We start from the raw sequence: 19792 nt of genomic DNA on the forward strand, positions 1-19792 counted from the left end.
CGGCTTGAGCGGTCGGTCACGTCTCTGTTATGCACTGTTGGCAAGTACTGGGCATGCACCGGCTCCAGGATGTATCTGTACTTGCACCAATGTTGGTCAAGTCTGGTTTTGAAACAGCTCACACTCTGGCAGATTGTTCCAAGAGTTCACAATCCTCACTCCAAAAAAGTTTGCCCTCACAATTTTCTGGACTTGTGGCTTCTTCAACCTTGAGCTGTGACCCCTAGTGGGGCGGGCGCCCGCCAGCTCCAGGTATGGACACTCAACTGGGTGTGTCCTCTGAGATGTTTGTAAACTTCAATTAAGTCACCCCTTACCCGCCTATATTATAAGCTAGGCAGTTGCAGGCGTTCTAAGCTCTGGGTAGTGAGGTGCCTTAGTGCAGGCACCAATCTGGTGGCCCTCTGAACATTTTTAATCAACTGACAGTCCCTGGCATATCTCGGGGACCAGACGGGGTGACAGTACCCCAGACGGGGAACCACTTCACTCTCGCAGGTCGTTACGAGGGACTGTCTAAATATCTGAACGATCTTCTTATAAGACCTACTAGTTTAGTTGCTTGATTCACCATCTGCTCACAATGGCCCAAGAACTTCAGTTCATTTGTCAATATACACACCAGGTCCTTTTCACATTCGGTCTGTTATGCTCTTCGTCCCGTCTAGCTACCTCAGCATATTTCACCTGAAGATTAACAACCCAACTTATTTCAGCTGAAAATTAGGCACCCTAGCTTATTTCACCTGGTGAGTAAACAAGCTAACCTAACCTAACCTAATATAATCTAAACTAATATAACCTAACCCCGCAGGTCACGTGGGGGTGTTTAATATAAAATCAGATGAAATAAGCTGGGGCGTCTATTCTTCAGATGAAATAAGCTGGGGTGTCCAATCTTCAAGTGATACGATTAAACTAACAAAGACAAATGTACTACAACTTAAATAAACTGTTTTGGAAAAGAATACATACAATATTATATCTCTTTAACCCACACTAAATTAATCTAACCCAACGTAACATAATTCTTAACTAAATTCATTGCAAAATATATATTTTATATATAACTATTGTTTAACTAACATAAATGATAATGTATGCCTGTTCTGGCCCACTGTATCACTACTGTATCCAGCTAGCAACTGTATGTCTGTTCTGGCCCGTAGTGTCACTACTTTGATCACTTTATTGGAGAGGGCATGATTCGATAATTTTATTTTTCTAATGGTAAGTAAGCTAGTAAGCTGATAAGTGGCGAATATGATAAAAAATTTACTCTTTTGACGCATTTACCCATAACCGAGATATCAGGAGTTGAAGATCAGAAAACTTGCCACTCGGGTACAGAAAGTGACAGCCACGGTCAGAAGTTGGTGGCCATGCAGGTCAATACCGATAGGTTATTATTTGACCAATGTACAGTATAATGATTCTTTGCATCGGTCAGACTTTTTGAGCGATGCAAGTGCTTTGGTTGCATCGAGCTGGATCCGGCCCTGCTAAATATAGACCTGGCTTCATACATTTATAGCACTTAAAATATCTTTATATGATCTCAGACGTATTTATAACTGTTCTGTAAACTTTGTGTGAATTTAAGTGTCGTTAAATCTTTGAGGCAATTGAATTTACCGGTTGTATTCTGTATCGTGTTTACCCCAGTAGTTCCGGGTACTTTTATAAATTTCTGGTGATGTGATTATAATTACAAACAGTTTTATTTTAATAAATTCCTACAGAACGTATAGGAATTACATTTAAAACTTTTAAATATATTGATATAAGATTTTGATTAGGCTTCTGGTTGGTTATTGCAATTGAGGAGATCGTTAATACACAAACTGGATGTGATAGGCGGCCCTGCAGTGTGAGTGTCAGCAATGGATGACTACGAGAGTGTATTGCTTGTCAAGTCTGAGGTGTTCGTGTACAGAATACCTCCCCGAACTACTAACAGAGGCTATAGGTAATAAATACGCATTCATTACACCTATCATCAGCTAAAGGATATTGTTGGGAGGTAATGAGGGTGTTATGTGAAGCAATACATAATAGCCAACTGTTGTACACGGAGAGTTTTGACCTCTTGGGGGCGTTTCTCATCTACTCTAAACAAGAGTGTGTACGTGGCTGTTTTCTCACTCTTGTAATTTATTGTCCAGGATTTCATTTCACCATAGTGGTACTACTTAGTGATAGATCCAGGAAATTTTACACAGGTGTTTGATAATAATGAAAATAACTTGGTGTACGTGCAACCAAGGCAAAGATTATGTGGTGAAATCCCAGAAGCGCTCTGTCAGTTTATTAACAAATATATATAAGAAACTTTACATAAAGGAAATTATTGAGAGTTGTATTAGGGGTCAAATTATGTTAGCAAAGATAAATTTGGGTCAAACAAGTACAGTACAGTAATAATTTATTTCTTAATTTGAAATTTAACTGCACACTTATTCAGTCATTGGTAATGTTATTGTTTCGGTCATACCTATGTATTCCAAACTTTTTTATTACGTGTTCTGAATGATTTTGATCTTACCAAACCTAACCTAACCATCATAACCTAACCTAGCCACAGAACCCAGGAAATATATCTAACCTAAATTCCTAAGATTCCCTGGATGACCGAAATGATGATAATAAATAATCATTTACAACATTATAACTTGTACCAAAATATTTCCATGACTTATTAGAATTTCATTTAAAGGTGCAATATAAATATGTCCTTTAATTTTATTTTATTCATGAAGTAGCAAGTAGGCTGTGACCTCCATGACTTTTCACTCTGTTTAATTGATGAACAAAATGGAACAAAATCTTATTTTATTAGAAATGAACCACTGAGTACCACTGAGTGGTAAAAAACTCTACTTTGACAATGGTCGGTAGAACTTCATTCACACTAAAATGAGACCTACCCGGTAGTCCAGTGATTGATTTTGTCAATCTTTGCAAGATAGGGGCGCCACAGATAATTCACTTCTCAATGAAGCAAATTCAGAATGATGGGATTTGTAAACTGCATCGTGAAATAGATTCTATGGTAATCCTAGAAGAGATGGCTAACACCAGAAGGCGTAAAATTTTTTTCATTTTTTCCAGATGTTTTTATCATTATAGAAAGTATTTTAAAAGAGGCAACATTTATTAGAACCTAATAGAACCTGACCTAACCAATCAAAGAAACCTACCTAACTTCCGCCTCCCAGACCCCCCGCCATATTAACCAGAAAGTATATTATGTGATATCTGGTACTACCGTAATGAATGTAACTTTGTTGGGGCGTCATGGTGTAATATTTTACGTTTTTGTGGATGTGAGAGTACAATCAGACCGAGCAAGTCAGTTGTAAACAAATCACGTAGAGACATCCTTCATGTCCTGCCCACTACAGGTTATTTATGATCATAGATAGAGAAGAAAATTATTTTTATTAAAATAAAAAGTTGTCTCCTCTTAAAATCTTTACTGTAATGATAAAAACATCTTTGGAAAAATGAATTAAATCGATCAACTCCTCCTGGTGTTAGCCATCTCCTCTAGTATTACCGATTCTACTAAAGGAACGGAACATTTTAAATATACTTCATTGATTTAGGTTAATTAATAAACACATGCACCGATACTCTAACTATCCTGTTTTCCTATTGTGTCACAGACTATTTATATTTGGTGCTCTAATAATTTAAATGAAATGCATCATAAAAATGTGTCTTCAATGGGTATGTACCACTGGGCACTGAATTGAGTGTAGTAGCCAAAGGTGTTAATTAACAGTTCTTTGAATGAATGATCATCAACAAGACTGTATACTTTACATGTCTATTCAACGTATGATTTTTTCTTTAGGTAACATTTTATTCATCTTCCCTCACCATACCTGTATTATAAGCATTAACCCGTGCGGCGTCAACTAAGTTAATATAATTATGTTCTGCTGGTGTCGGCAATTTTTTTACTTTTAGATTTTGGCTAAAATGGACTTATACTATCGTATAATGATGGAAAAACATTATTTAGCAACTCACTGGACCATGGAAGGTGTAGTTACGCCCATGGGTGAACGTGTCGCGGCGTTGAAAGTTTACGCGTAGAACCCGTAGAGTCTTACGGGTGTTGACATTTTTCATCGAGTGAGAGTGGAATTATGCTAATTACCATAAGTTTTCACTGTCTTTTGCTGTTTTTTTTTCTTTATTTATCATCTATCTCGATTTCAGAACATCAATATATTTATCCTTTTTCGTATTATTTACACTTATTTTCATAATAATTTTCACCAATACTTAATTTTTTTTGTATGATTTTATAATTATTTATTTTTTATTTGGTTTCACTTTTGCATTATAAGTACTGTATAGATTTTACAATACTTATTCATTTATCTCGAAAGTATATTGGCGTAACTGTTACGCCGTTGACGCTGTATGGGTTAAAGCAAATGGATGTAGGATAAATTATACAAGAAAAATTGGCACCAACTTTTTTTACAATACAATACAGTACAGTACAGTACTCTCTCTGATAGCCGAAATCTCCGGTCCCCTCTCCAGAACTTTCCAATGGCCGGAATGAATTTTGAACCTTCCAGGAAATTTTGGATAAACTCTCTCCATTCTGGGCATAGGAAAAATTTTTCTGGGAGTTCCGGGGCATTGCATCATGCTCCAATGCATCCCCATGTGCCGGGTGTGTGGGTGGGCTAGCTGGTTGGGGAACTTAGGTTGTAGGCTCGTACACTTAGTTCATAATCTGCTGCCATTGTACAAAGTTGTTCCCTCGCTCGCTGCTGTTTTATGCATACAATTTGTGTTGTGCAGTACAGCGTACTGTACATTACTGTACCAGGACACAATCAGCCAACAATACAATGTTAAGGCAGTGTTAAAATGTATAAAGTGATTACCGTTACATATATTGTGCTTTACTGTACATTCAGTAAGTGTGAAAGTACTGTACATACTATATAGTACTGTGTATAGCAGAGTGGACAGTGTATGCCTATTGTAGAATAGTGTGTAGGGGTGTATGTATAGTATACTGTACAGTATGTGTACAACCCCTCTTTCATGGAGGGAGAGAAGGTTGACAGTTAGTAACACCTGCTACAGTAGATGGTACAGGACAGTAGCAGGCCATCAGCCAACCTGTATCATCATATCACCATTTAGTCTGCCTGCATCACAAGCCCAAGACAACAGTATCTGCTGGTGAGTACAGTATAGTACATATATGGTTCAGTAGTATACTGTGTTTTGTTTATTTACAACATATTGTACATGTACAATCAAAGACGAAAGTCGTGTCGCGGTTTTGCCTGAAGATTAAATATAACTTGTGAAACATTACGAGAGCCCTACCACAAGGCAGAGCGCACCAAAAGTTTAGCCCTTTGGCATATGTTTTCACCAAATTTCACGACATGACTTTTGTTTTTCATTGTACAATGGTGTTTGTATAAATAAATACAGCTCTGTGTCTGTCTGTGCGTGATGCGTGGTTTAAACATTGAAAACTTCCCCAGTACAGTACTTGGAAAAAATTCCAGTAAGGAGAAAAATTCGTCTCTGTACCCGGAAATCTCTAGGAAAATTCCTGCAAGAGCTCTGCACCAAATGTTCCGGCTAATGGGGATATCACTTAGTTTTGCTTTGTTTTTGGCATGATTATCAAATTAGGAAAATTTGACAAATCATTTGGTTTTCTTTTTATAGTAAATTAGTAATCTCATTTTAACACATGAAAGCCAATATCTAAATTGTGGCTGGTTCGACACTCTAGAGTTCAGTAAGTGTTCAGGTTCATTTCTGATGCTGGTGGACACTGGGGAGGATTTTTGTTAAGGTGTTGTGTTTCACCTTTTATAATTGTATTTAGATCGTATTGAATACTGTAGACACTGTATATCATAATGCTGTAGTGGCAGATCCAAGGCAGCACAATTTCCTACCTGACATGACAAGTGACGTGGTTTGTCGTTTCGACACCGAAATAACTGACCAGTGTCGACATGAAAACATATTGTCACAGGTCATTCAGGTCAGAATCTCCACCCAGGTAGTGCCAAGAAGGGTATATTTCAGGTGAGATCAGGTCAAATGTGTATTGGTCATGTGACCATAATCAGACCTTATGTGACCTGAGACTCAAATGATGCTTTTGAAACTTGCCTTATTTTTATACAGTACTGTACTGTATATCCAATGTATCAGTACTGTATTGTGTATTTTGCATTACTGTGTAAATTTTTATCTCGGTAACCTACTAGTAAAGATAAAAAAAAGCATTAACGGTAAATACACAAGGTCCATTTTGGCCCATGAAGAATTGGTTTTCTCTCTTTCCGGAGCATTGTCCAAAGCCTCTGTATTTTGTGTGTTGGGAGACATTATTCTCTCTTCATCCTCAGCTGTATAGTGTTCATGTATGGATATACTGTAATAGTGGTACAGAACTTCATTTATGGTACAGTATTGGAACACAGTATGCTCTGGGTGGATTTATCCCTTTCTTGCTGCCCTTCATAGTTCATGAATGGTAAATGCATCAGAAGCAACTTCACTTGACTGTTCTCATTGACTAGAGGTGCAAGGATGGGGACAAGAGACTGTAAGGTAAAGTGACATTCCTGATTCTTCCTGTCTGACTGACCCTGGAGCATTTTTGTAGCACCTTTACATGCCTAGCTGTGTTTTGATTACAGGATTCACCAGGTGAGAGTTGTAATCAAGAAACAGTGAGATTGAACATCACATCCCCTTTCAAGCAATGCTTATAGCCAGGCAGCTTGGATACCCTCTCTTCACCATAACAGAACCTTACTGTGCTGATTTGTGAGATGTGACTACTATACTGTGAGTCTAGTGGGTTAATGTTGCACCTGTTGTCCCCCTAACAGGGTGGGTGTGATGGGTAAATGGTCAGTAATTGGCTGATTAATTGGGGTTTGTCTGAGAGTAGTGAATATCCCAAATGACAGTTAGTGTGTTACAAGAACAGACTTGTTAAGGGCTCTGCTAGAAAAAAAATGGATTGAAAGAACAGTGCTTCGATTGTTATAGATATTCTTGTGTTTCTACCCTAAGGAAAATTGCCTTTCAGAGCAGCAGACTGGAATCTTGGAACCCCCGACTGGACTGGACGAATGCGACTTGTTAACAGGAAAAATGAATGTCTGATAAAATTAGAAGACAAATCATCAGGCGAGCTGTTTGCTAAGTGTCCCATTGACAAATATCCTGGAGTGGCCATAGAATCTGTGACAGATTCTTCTCGTTATTTTGTACTGAGAATACAGGATGAAGGAGGTACCGTAATGTTTTTTATTTAAAAGTATTGTGTTATTCTTTATCTTAGAGTTATGGTACTGTACCTTTTTGCCTTAACCTGTGTTTTAGTACCTTATGGTTTTTATATTCCCAACTTTTCCACCTACAGGTCAAAATTGTATTGATGAAGATATATATGACATAACTATGCACATCTCAGGCATCCCAGGTACAGACAACAATCTTAAGGGTTGAATGGGATTATTTTGTTTGATCCTTAACTGTTAAGGATCAATCCCATACAGGGTTAAGTCTAAGGTTCTTTTCAATAACTCCACTCCTAGTTTCAGGCATGAGGAGATTCATTCTCAGGCTTGAACACTGGATGGGGTGGTCTCTTTCTCATCATCATCACCATCAACGTTTTTTTTATGGCAATTTTTCACTTTTGTATGGGTTAGCTGTGATTACCTGATGGCAGCTCTTCAGGCCGCATGATCTCTTGTGCCTTCACTATTCAGGTGCTTATCCCTGAGATAATTTCTCACAACCTCTCCACATATCACTCTTGGTCTGCCCCTAGCTCTCCTCCCCTCCACATTTAAACTCCAGTATCTCTTGACGTAGTTGTTTTCCTTAGTATCTCCACATGCCTAAACCGCATCAGCCTACCCTGTCAATATTCTCAATGCCCAGTCTTGATTGCACATGTTTCCCCATCATTCAACATTACATTACATATCCATCTAACCATATGCAACAACATACATTTATACAAGCTTCATACAACTTTCCTTTCAAGTGAAGAGAAAGTCCTCTTGCTATCTATAAAAGCAACAGCTCCCTAAACTTCCAGCCACTTCTGACTCTTGCAACTGAGGTAGCTTCTGCACCATCTCCAGCACTGATCATGTCACTTGGGTAGCAGAAGTAATTGATGTATTCCTAGGATATATCCCTAATAATGAGCTTTTCCATCTTGAGGCACATAAAGTCAGCAACATCCTACAGTCTGCCATTTACACCACTGCAACTCATGTGTTCAGTACCGACTTTCAACAGTCACTGCCCATTATTGAATTATTGCCAAAAACCTTTCTTACAGGCAACACTTGGCCATTTTCTACCACAGGTTATCCACCCATGCCACATTCAATCTCTTATCCTTTAACTCGTTTCCATCCTTCCATTTGGTAAATTTCTCCAATAGCTACAGTACCTCTTCAATACTCTATGCTGTCAACACTTGAGTTAACAACGTCCAACAACACCTAACACAGGCCAATTAAATAAACAGTACCTGAATGTCTATAAAATAGTGTTCAAGACATTAACTACCTGCATAAATGGTTTTGTTTAGCTTTTGTATTGGTACTCTTGTTGACCTGGAGGAGAGGTGAAATGTGTTTTTGTTTACACATCCCTGATTTAAAGAGAGAGGGTTAGTTGCATGGCATTTCTTCTATATGTTCAATAGTTGAAAATTTCTAGTGCCTCTAAATTTGTTCATCTGTAATTTTGCTGCATTTTTTAATTCCCTTTAATTGTTCTTTCCTCAGGAAGAGCAGCATTCATTGGAATAGGGTTTGGTGATAGGTCTGACAGCTTTGATTTGAATGTAGCACTTCAAGATCACTTCAAATGGGTAAAGAAGGAAGAAGAAGCAGAGAAGGAGAAGGAAGAGGGTAAACCTAGCCTAGATCTGGGTTTTAAGGATGGTGAGACTATTAAAATCAACATGAAAATTACAGTAAGTGAAGCCTAAGTTATTTAAAACTTAAAATTTTTGTTTTTACTGGCATTAGCCCACCCGGGCACAGGTCATTTTATGACCCACATCATGGCCTGGTGGGCAAAAATTTAATAAAATAATAATAATAATAATAATAATAATAATAATAATACTAACAACAATAATAGTAATAATAAAGAGCCATAAATAAAAAATAAATAAATAACTTTATATTTATTTATATATATATATATATATATATATATATATATATATATATATATATATATATATATATATATATATATATATATATATATATATATATATATATATAAGTTAACCCTCACTTTACGCGGTTAATGTAACCCGGAGGGTCCCGCGTAAAGTGAGAAACGCGTAAAGTGAATTACATAACATATGGGATTAATTGAAATGGAGTCCGGGCCGATCCCCAAACTCCACTTTTTGACGACACACAACTATGTTGTAGTAAAAATATTATCTTAACTTTATGATGGTATGCACACACAATTAATAATTAAGAGAAATATCAATAATATTAGGTTTTTTAACACTTACATTAGTAGAAAAAATGGCTGGGCACACGGGGATGGGCGGTTGGTTCCGAGGCAGAGGGCAGATTATTGGCCCTCACCTGTATCACTTGTATCAATTGTATCACTATCCACCACAGAGGCTTGCAGGGCCTCTTTGTCAAACTCCCCAAAGTCCATATAAGTCCATATCCTCACCATAATTATCACTATCACTGACTTGGGCCGGCTGTGGTGGGTGGCGGGTGAAGAACTGGTAATGTTTTGATGACTGGGTGACGTTGTGCGCACCATGTTCGCGCCGCTTACACAACATGGCGGATGGCGGGAGGTTTGGATCCAAAAATAGCGCGGCTCGCCAGCCGCTCTCCGCGTAAAGGGGTACACGCACCGCGGAATGTGAGCATCCTGGGTTCCGGCAGGGCACCGCGTAAACGTGGAAACGCGGATTGTGGGACCGCGTAAAGTGAGGGTTGACTGTATATATATATATATAAAATCAACGACCTCACCAGCAAGGAATCGAACCCTCGACCTACTGGGTGGGACTAGGGAACGCTTACCAGCTAGCCCAATGTCCGCGTGTTATATGGACTAAAAATGAAGTATATATATATATATATATATATATATATATATATATATATATATATATATATATATATATATATATATATATATATATATATATATATATATATATATATATATATATATATACTGTATATATCAGTAGTGAGAAATGATATATGTATGTTGTGTTGTCAATGTAAGAGAAACAATTGAGACCCTGCAATTGTGTGTAAATGAGGCAGAAAGTCAGATCAGCAACCTGGGACTTGGTCACAATTTTTGTGATGCCATATGGCAGCAGGGTCTACCTTTAGACAACACATTATGCTTCCAATATCTTCCCAGGCGGTAGTACCTCCCTGTTTGGTAGCTGCCTACTACCTATAAAACTAATATGACTCTTATCTCATTGGTAGAACCTTTGGCTTGCAAGCAAATGGTGCTGTGTTCAATTCCTTGGTCAAAGAGAAGGATTGGGTTCCTTCCTTGAACACCAACCCCTCTACACTCAATAGTATAAATAAAAAATTAGTGCACATTTGGATGCACTTGCTGATGATGAAGCAACCCCTTGGTAGATTGGCATCCTACCAAGTAGGTGTGGGAACTCACTAGCTGCCGAATAAGAAGAATCAGGATCAGCACTTGTCTGGTCATCTAGTTTACTTGTAGAAAAGGCTCACAAGTGTGGAAAAATATAATAAAGGTTTACATAACGTGCTAGTAATTTTAAAAGAAATTCAAGAATGCATTTATGGGGATCATTAATAGACTTCTATTGAAGATAGAGTATATGATTGCATTATTTGAGATAAAAAGCTGAGAGGGACAGTAGGTATCATAATAATTAAGAAAGAATACTGCAGAGGTTTCAAGAAATGGAAAGATAAGTATCATGAGATTTAGTTTCTTGTATTTGGACACAGGAAAATAGAAACCTAATCAACCATCTTACAATAATGTTATTCATAAAATACTTCAACCACCAGAAGAAGGAGGGCCAAGAAGGCACTAGCCGACCGAAGCCCAAAGCAGGACCTGGTGGTCTAGGACTCCTACCACCACCCCCAGGTGGAGTAAAACTAGCACCACCTCCAGGTGCAACAACATCCCCATCTTCATCAAGTGGAGATATACTGGAAGATTTATCTGGTGTATCAGGCAATCCTGTAGCTCAACCAGGAGCTGCAGGTGGTACTGGTGAATCATGGGGGGATTTTGCCAGTGCAGCTGTTAAACCACCACCACCATCTAGGTTAGTTTACATATCTTGCACATTGATGTACACATATAAACACCACTTCTTAGGGTAGGTGGCTGACAATAAGTACAGTAGCATAATGCTGAAGTTTATCTGCTATAAAATTGATGTTGAACTGTCACCAGTTACATATAGGGGCTTGTTGAATTATTGTAATAGGAATTAATATTTTTCTTAAACTTTCCTGTGCAGTAATCCACCAAGTGGAGGATCCGGAAGTGGCTGGGTGACCTTCTAAGCTCCTGGTATGCGTGGACAAGTTATGTTGCAATTACTGTACCATAGGAAAACAGTACATGAAGAATGATTTTTCAGCTGTAGATAGTATTCTTAGGTACTTGAAATGAATGTGTCAGTGATTGCAGATACTTGCCATGTACATAGGACATAAGTTTGTTATATTGATCTATTTAGACAAAACATTTAAAAAAATTCAGTATGCATTGAATAAATTTTTAATGCAATGAACAGTGTGTGTGTGGAAACATTTAATTGAATTTAAAGTTACTCAGATTTGGCAGATTCAAAAATAAGTTTTGTATAAATTTCATTGTTTAAATACTTTCACATATATGTGTACTTTTAAATTCAGTTACAAATGGATTTAAATCATTATTGGGTTCAAAAGTTATATTTTATCAAGGTAAAATATGTTATTGTTTGGTGGGTTTAAGAGAACTTTATGAAGTTTATATATTTTTTTTTGGGGGGGGAGGGGGATCTGGTCCATCTTGTGTTCATGTTAGGTAACTTAAAAAGATCTTAATGATATATTTTTGCTTAGATGTGAACTTGGTTATGAACTAGGCTCAGACCTGAGGCATTGTTCATAGATTTATTGAAACTAAAAAGCTGCCTGTCAGTCAGATTATATTTAATGAAATAGGTGTTAACATAGAAATTTATTTCAATTAATCAGCTTGAATGCTGGAAGTATGTAATTTTTGAGCAAATGAAGTGAATGGGTTCATTTCTTGATTTACTGATGTATGAAACTGCATCAGAACCAAGTATGCAAAACTCACCTACCCTAAGTTGATTATTAGTTAATATTTGCTGTTTGAATAGCAAGTTACAGTTTGCATAATACAGTGTACTTAAACACAGAAGCATTATCTTCTTAATTTGTACTGTATTGTACAGTAGTTATTTGGGGATTATAAATATACCCCCTCTGTATCACATTATTTTCCTCCTTACATGTAGGCATGTATTTGGCTAATGTCTTGAGCATCTATCTTAGCATGAAGATCAAACACATTTTGTTGCTGTATGACTTAAAAAAATAGAGTACTGATATTCACTGTAATGAAATGTACAGTATATGATCTTTTTAATAAGCCTGAAAATATGAAGAATTTGGTTAGCATTTCTGATATCATTAACAGCTTCATATATAACCTTAATAAAATGCTTAAAGTATTGTGGTTGAATAGTAATGTTTACTGTACATTGTATTTTGAACAGTAAAACACTGTGTAAGAAATGCATTAGTATATGGAGTCAGGTTTTTGTGTGGTACATAAATTAAGAAAATTAACCTGCCATTTGAAACCAATAGACATGTGTAGAAAATACTGTACTGTATATGAATAATTACTTTTTGAAATGTGGACAATAAAATTATCAGGTACTGTATGTGTGTGACATCATTTTTGAAGAGACAGATAGTATAGAAATTGCCAGCATCATCCTTACATTAGAACCAGGAAAGGACACTTAGATTAGAATATGTCATATCCTCTTAGTGCTATTTCCCTTTGTTTTTCATCAATATACTGTACTTGAATAATAGACTTGGATTACACCCATTTCATCAGATATGTGTTTTGAACAGAATTTGTATACTGTATATAATACAGTATATAAAACCTTATTTTCAAGTTAATTTATTTTGAAGGTGTACTGTATGACAAAACACACACACACTTTAATGGATACAGCAGAGACTTGTTAACTGGTCCTTAGTGATTGCACTTTCACATGTAGAGTTGTGGGTAATCTTAGTGTTGATGGTATCAATTGATATTGACACAGTAACATAAGCCTTTTGCTCTTTAATATTTCTGCCTTTATAATTTAATTCATGGAATATTCACTCAAGATGTCTGCAACATATTGAAGCAAAATAGTCAATGTTATTCATTATTATTGTTCCGAGAGAGAGTGTTGGATTTTTTCATAGGTGCAGAATGCAGTATAATTGAGTTTACTTGCAAGTTGTGACTTTAGTTAGCTAATATATGTGAAAATAGCCCTGTAATGAATCAGTGCTGTTTATTTGAATTATAATAAGATATCTTGGATAGTTATTAATATTAATGTAGAAATTGTAAGTCTTACAACTTGTTATTGTTTAGTATGAACATAATATTGTTATCAACAGTTATGCAGACTTAGTCATCGAGATATATGTACTGTGACTAGATTGTTGTTATCAGTAGCTCATTAAGGAAGTGTTACTGATTTGATTCTTGAGTGTAATAACAAGTCTTTAGTTGTGTTTTTAAAATGAACCTAGATGGTGTAATGGAAATTCATCTATACTTAGTGATTAAGCTGAACTGTGTAGCAAGATAGACTATTAACAATAATGTTCTTGAAAGAGCAAAAGTCTTGCCTTTGTTGTTGTAAATCCCCTTCCCTTGTAGGGAAGTTAATTGTTGTATTTTGGACAATTAAACTAAATATTACATATTGTAAGCCAGTCTCCTGTTGTCTGGTTCAACTGTGTGATGCAATATCATTCCTGTTAAATATTTAAGGGCACATACGGTATAAATAATATAGGGCTCATGCTGCTACTTGCAAATTTTGTCATTGGTCTATATTTTTAGATACACATTTGACCCATCTCCCTCCCTCCACACACACACACACACACACACCAATAAACTAGCTAAAATGGAATCAACCCTTATGACATTAATTCTATAATATTTTGCTGGTTTTTGTGTTCTACGTATACTCATATGTGAATGCTACCAGTGAATCACATGAATAAATTGTTTAACCCCTACTGTGTGGCTGCAGATATCTCATCAATCACCCCAAACAAAAACAAAAATAAAAACATCGTTTTTTCAATAGTGTGAAATACAGTAGTAGTGACATACAGAAGAGTACTGTACTGTAGAATGTGACAAAAATTATACTTACCAGAGGCATTTGTAGCGATAGCTGGCTTGGTGAGGTGATTTATCAAATGCCTACCACAAAGTAACTTAGTTATTTACTTACTTATACAGTATACAAACCTTCTTACTGACATAAAATTACTGGTACACTGCATATTTCTAACCATTTACAAAAAAAAAAAAAAGCATTCCTACTCTACCTTACAGTGTACTGTAGAGAGTAATGTCTGTTTAGTTGCATTTTGTGGCCAGTAAATGGAAGCAGAGTGCTCTTTACTGTGCAAACATTTGATTACGCCATCGTAAATTTGCCATGTTTATATACATTGGCCGCAAACACCCATGTAAATGTCTATATACGTTGATCACAGTTTAGGGGTTAAGTGACATTTTTCACTTTTTTTTATGATTATCTTTACATACATAAAGCTTGCAGTGTGAGCCCTGTACTGGTATGTTAGTAGAGCTCCTTTCCAAATATACCCTGTATATGTAGAAAAACTTTATAATTGATATTCAGAATGTAATTGGAGTTATTTTTACAATATGGTTGCAAAGACGTTTGTGTTCACTACAGGCTTTAAACTGAGGGTGTTTTTTGTTTGTTTTCATTTAAGTGAATTGAGATAGGGGATGAAACTTAAAAATTGTTCAGTGGTGTATGGGTATACAATAAAGCCTTTGAAGAGAAATGCTTTGTCAGTACAGTACTGTTAGTGTGTTGTTATTATTCTCATCAGAATGGCATGGCGAGGGATAATTAAGTTATATTTTCCCCCCTAGATTCCCATTATGAAAGTAGTGCAATTTAGGTATGTTTTAACAAGTCTAATATTTAGGCAGTTGCCATTTAATTTTCCATTCATCTATCTAATTGTTATTTTAACACCTCTTACACCTTTTGTATGGGATGGATCAAGGGATACATAAACAAGAAGGGGGGGGGGGGAATGTTAGGGGAGGATGGTGCAAAGCATGTGTAGAAAATGACACACACAGACTGAACAAGTAAGTAGAAATTTCCTGCACCATACCAAGAAATGGCTTGCAAGCATGAAAAAAAAGTCCCAACTTCTTCAGTTTCCATACACATTATATAGTATTTACATGGGGTAATGGTGTCCACATAATCCGTGATGCTTTGATTTGATTTCAGGATACCACAGGGTGTTAGTAGAAGTGTTTTACAGAGAATAAATTTTGTTGATATGACTTAAGAAATGGCCTCAGTGGAGTATACTTTCTCTAAGCTTGGCTGTATCAGCTCTTACTAACCATTAGAACTACATAAAACTGACTGTTCCTCTCATTGGAGTAAGTTTTTTCACAGGAGCAAGAGATAGTATACTGTATATATATTTTGGTATAGTCATGATGTGCAAGTGTTATAGCTTTATTTTTTCAAATGCCTTGGAGGCTGAAGGGAGGGAAGAGGGTATGTAAAGAAGCAGTTTGTCCCTATACAGGTTGTACAGTATTTCTATGTTATAAAAAAAAAAAGGTGCACTGTCTAAGGGTTTGGAAAATACTAACTTTGCATATGAAATGGTACAGGTATTTGGAATCGTGGGCTGCACATGGTATAGATGGAAAAGTAAAATGATGTGGTCTTTTATCCTGACACTTGTGCCAGTTTAGGAATAAGTTGTGGTATGACTCATTTATTTGACAAATATGGGAAATTATTACTAATGTAATGTTGTCATGCTTTAATGCTTATACAAGTGAGGCAGTATGGGAGATTGGTTATTAGCGTGGCATGGCTAAATCAAGGTGATGGAAAGTAAAAAAAAAATTTGAATGGCAAATGGTTGTATTGTGTGGGAAGAGAATGCTGAATGAGAGTGCATGTAAGAGCAATTTTTTAATATGCGTCAGAGGTAGAGTGGAAGTTGCACTCAAGTAGAGTTATTTAAGTACAGTACTGTACATGAATACTATAGGAATACTGTAGCAAAATATGTGATCTGTACATGATCGGGGGTTCGAGTATAGGTGTTGAGTAGATAGACGTGTTCAGTGCATGGGTATACAGCAGATGTTTGATTACCTTATGAGTAGGAGTCATTTATACTGTATACTGTATTTATTGTACATGAACAAGGTATTTGGGAGTAATGTTTCCAGAGTATTGATGGGGAGTTTTAGGAGCTCAAAAAGTTTTATTTAGTAGATAGAATGTAGATTATTGTAGCATACCCTGTATTAAGAGGGCAGATGGGTATAAAATATTGGAAAAGAATGTATTGATTGAGCTTGTTTGAGAATATTAAATATTGTGTACAAAAGATGGTGAAGGATTATGACATTATAGTTAAAGGTACAGTATAGGCAGTTGGGGTAGAATGTATAGGAACTGGATTGTAAAAGAATGAGTTGAGGAATTATTGCGTTGGTAAATGATAACATGAAGGATTCAGTCAAGTGCTGAGCATCATTAAATGGGAATGAGCAAATGGGAAGGCAGTCACAGTAACTTGATTTTAAGTGAAGATTGATGGACTAGAATATTATGATATTGTTTTTTCATGTTTGACAACTGTACTGTATATGAATGTTTTATTTCACTTGCTTGGTTTAAATTTCATATTTTTTTTTGTGGAAGTGGATTTATGGATTACAGTATACAGTACAGTTGATTTTTTTGGTGTGCAAATTGTCTTGTTTCTTTATTTTGTAATTCTGTGGTATTCTAGGAAAGAACTAAACACTGTGTCCACAGCTAAAATTGAACATGTATTGGGTGTCTGAGCATCCTTTTTAGTTCAGAAGACATACCGTAGTACAGTACACCATGCTGAAGCTGATTATTGAAATTTCATGAAAGGAAATGGTTGCCAAACCACCAGTTTTGATTGCATCGTGCCTATACAGTAGTCAAAATTGTCTAGAGTTCTTGGGGAGGCCATTGCCTCTACCAAGATAAAAAACAAACAAAAAATCTGCATCCCTATTACATTACAATTACAGTATCTCATACATGTGAAGGATAGACCAAGGATGTGAATGTGGTGGAGCACATGATTCCAAATATCCTGCAAACTTCATTCATGGATAAAATAAGCATGGTTCAGGGTTTAAAAAAAAGTGATCATAAGAAATAACAATCTTTACCTTGTCCAGTTCTTGGAGTCAACTCAGGTCTCAACTTGTAAATATGCTTCAATTTTTTGCTTTCTCCATGTATGATAAAAACAAAGTTTTGTCCATGAATTTCTTGATTGGATTTGTCTTTTTTATGTGTTCTAAACTATCTAGTTTTCATCCAGTTTCAACCAATATTTAGTTGAGAATTACACATTTTGTGTTTATTGGTGGAAAGATAAAAGTCTTCCACAGTTACTATGTATCAGCTCTATATTAGACCATATTACACTATTATAATGTTGACACAGAAAAATGTGTAAATTGAAGAAATACCATGTTCAATTTCCAGTGGTGCCACAAAAGGCAGTACAGTACTGTATATAGGCACATTTCTGTGGATTTGTTAAGCTAATACAGTACAACAAAATTAGATATAAAAGATATGAAGAGCATAGCCCATTTGGTTGGATTTCTGCTAATGGTATAAACCCTTTAGAGGGCTGGGGCTTCCCTCAGCTAACAAGAAAATGCCAAGTGTGCCGCTGCACTCAAGTTTTAAGTGTTTATGAACTACAGAAATTCACTGCAGTTTGCAAGATTGGGGGATTTGGTGTAATCATAAAAATTTTATCCCAGTATTGGGTGGTAGATTACTGTATTATTATTTTTTATGTGATGGGTAGTTTTGTGTCATTTTATTGTTTGCGGTGAAATGAAACCATAAATGGAAATTTCTTTTACAGGTCTATGTTCTTTTTTTTCTGAGAGCTCATTCTTTTATCAGTAAATTTTTATTTTTAATTTTCCTAAGTAGGACTTTTTTTGAGAGAGAGAGAGCTCATTCTTTTATCAAAGTAAATTTTTATTATTAATTTTCCTAAGTAGGACTTTTTTTTTTTACATAATAGTACAGTACTGTACTGTAATGGACTATTTTCCATACCAACTAAGCAGTTCAAAATTTCATAAGTCACACCATCTTCACCTGGTGCTGTAGATTTTCCTTTTTAACAGCATTTAATAACTCATCTTGAGTAATATCTACACATGTTACTTCACAAATATTTAGAGCTGATGAAATAAATCTTCTTCTTTCATTTTGCCAGTCATCTAATGCTTCTATTGTCCTGTTAGGCAGGGAGGCAACACTAGCTGCTTTAGGCCATTTGTCAACCAGTTTATTAGCTTCTTCCTCTGGATGAGGATGACTAATAAAATTACTAATTTTTCCTCTAATTTTGTTAATATCCTGCCATATTTCTTTGAGATTTTTACTCTCCCCAATGTGCTGTGCAAAATCTTGCCAATATTTCTCCCTTGCCTCCTTCCTAGCCTGCCCACATATTTTGGCTATGTCCATGAAGATTTCCCTATCTTCTTCTCTTCTTCCATTCTTTACCCAATCTTTATGTGCTGCCCTTAACATTTGTGTCCATCCCTTCAACATTTTGTCATTGGTATAGCAGTGTTTCCTAGCCCCATGTGTCTTATCATTTATCTTTTTCTGTGTTGACTTAGTTAAATATCTTTCTATCTCCCCAACTAAGTCATTATAAAAGCTATCCATACAGACTGGTGTATAATTTATGTACCATTTCTCTATATTTTGGGTAAACACTTCTGTGTCATCCTTGTTTAGTTTCAATCTCTTCCTCCTACATCTCGCCTGTCTCTTCCCTAATGGTAATTGAACATACACAACAAAATAGTCACTGACTAGCTCCCTTATTATCTCACATTCTCCCTGGACTCCCTGACTGCTTATCATGCAAGCTTAGTCTAACCTAACTCCTTTAATATGAGTCACTTCCTCATCTCCTAACAAGTAAGCATCTGGGTGATCATGTAAAAATTGCCAAAATTTTATACCATTACTGTTAATTCTCCCCATTGTTTCGAAACTTGGATGTCGAGCATTAAAATCTCCTACAGCCAAAGTTGAGTCCAAAAACATGCAATCTGGTAAGAAGTTGAGGTCAAAACAGCCTCCAGAAATATAAAAATTTCCTATGTTCAATTCTCCTTCCTTCAAATATAACTTCATACAGACACTTTCTATTCCTTGTACTCTACTCGGGCTTCCAACAAGTTCTGCTGGTATGGAATTCTTTATGTATGTTGAGACCCCTCTTATACCTTCACCCGAATAGAGATGAAATCCCTTATA

At 36.1% G+C, this 19792-nt stretch overlaps 1 protein-coding gene across 1 annotated transcript; it reads left to right on the forward strand.

Annotated features, from left to right (window-relative positions):
- Positions 1-1848: 1848 nt before the first annotated feature.
- LOC121873838 (NECAP-like protein CG9132) lies at positions 1849-15230 on the forward strand. Its single transcript, XM_042377588.1, has 5 exons — positions 1849-1969; positions 7112-7317; positions 8838-9028; positions 11130-11395; positions 11594-15230. The coding sequence occupies exons 1-5, from the start codon at positions 1884-1886 to the stop codon at positions 11637-11639; spliced, it is 795 nt and encodes a 264-aa protein (XP_042233522.1). The 5' UTR covers positions 1849-1883; the 3' UTR covers positions 11640-15230.
- Positions 15231-19792: the final 4562 nt, after the last annotated feature.

This window comes from Homarus americanus, unplaced genomic scaffold, assembly GCF_018991925.1.
Source record: "Homarus americanus isolate GMGI-L3 unplaced genomic scaffold, GMGI_Hamer_2.0 scaffold25827, whole genome shotgun sequence".
NCBI lineage: Eukaryota > Metazoa > Arthropoda > Malacostraca > Decapoda > Nephropidae > Homarus > Homarus americanus.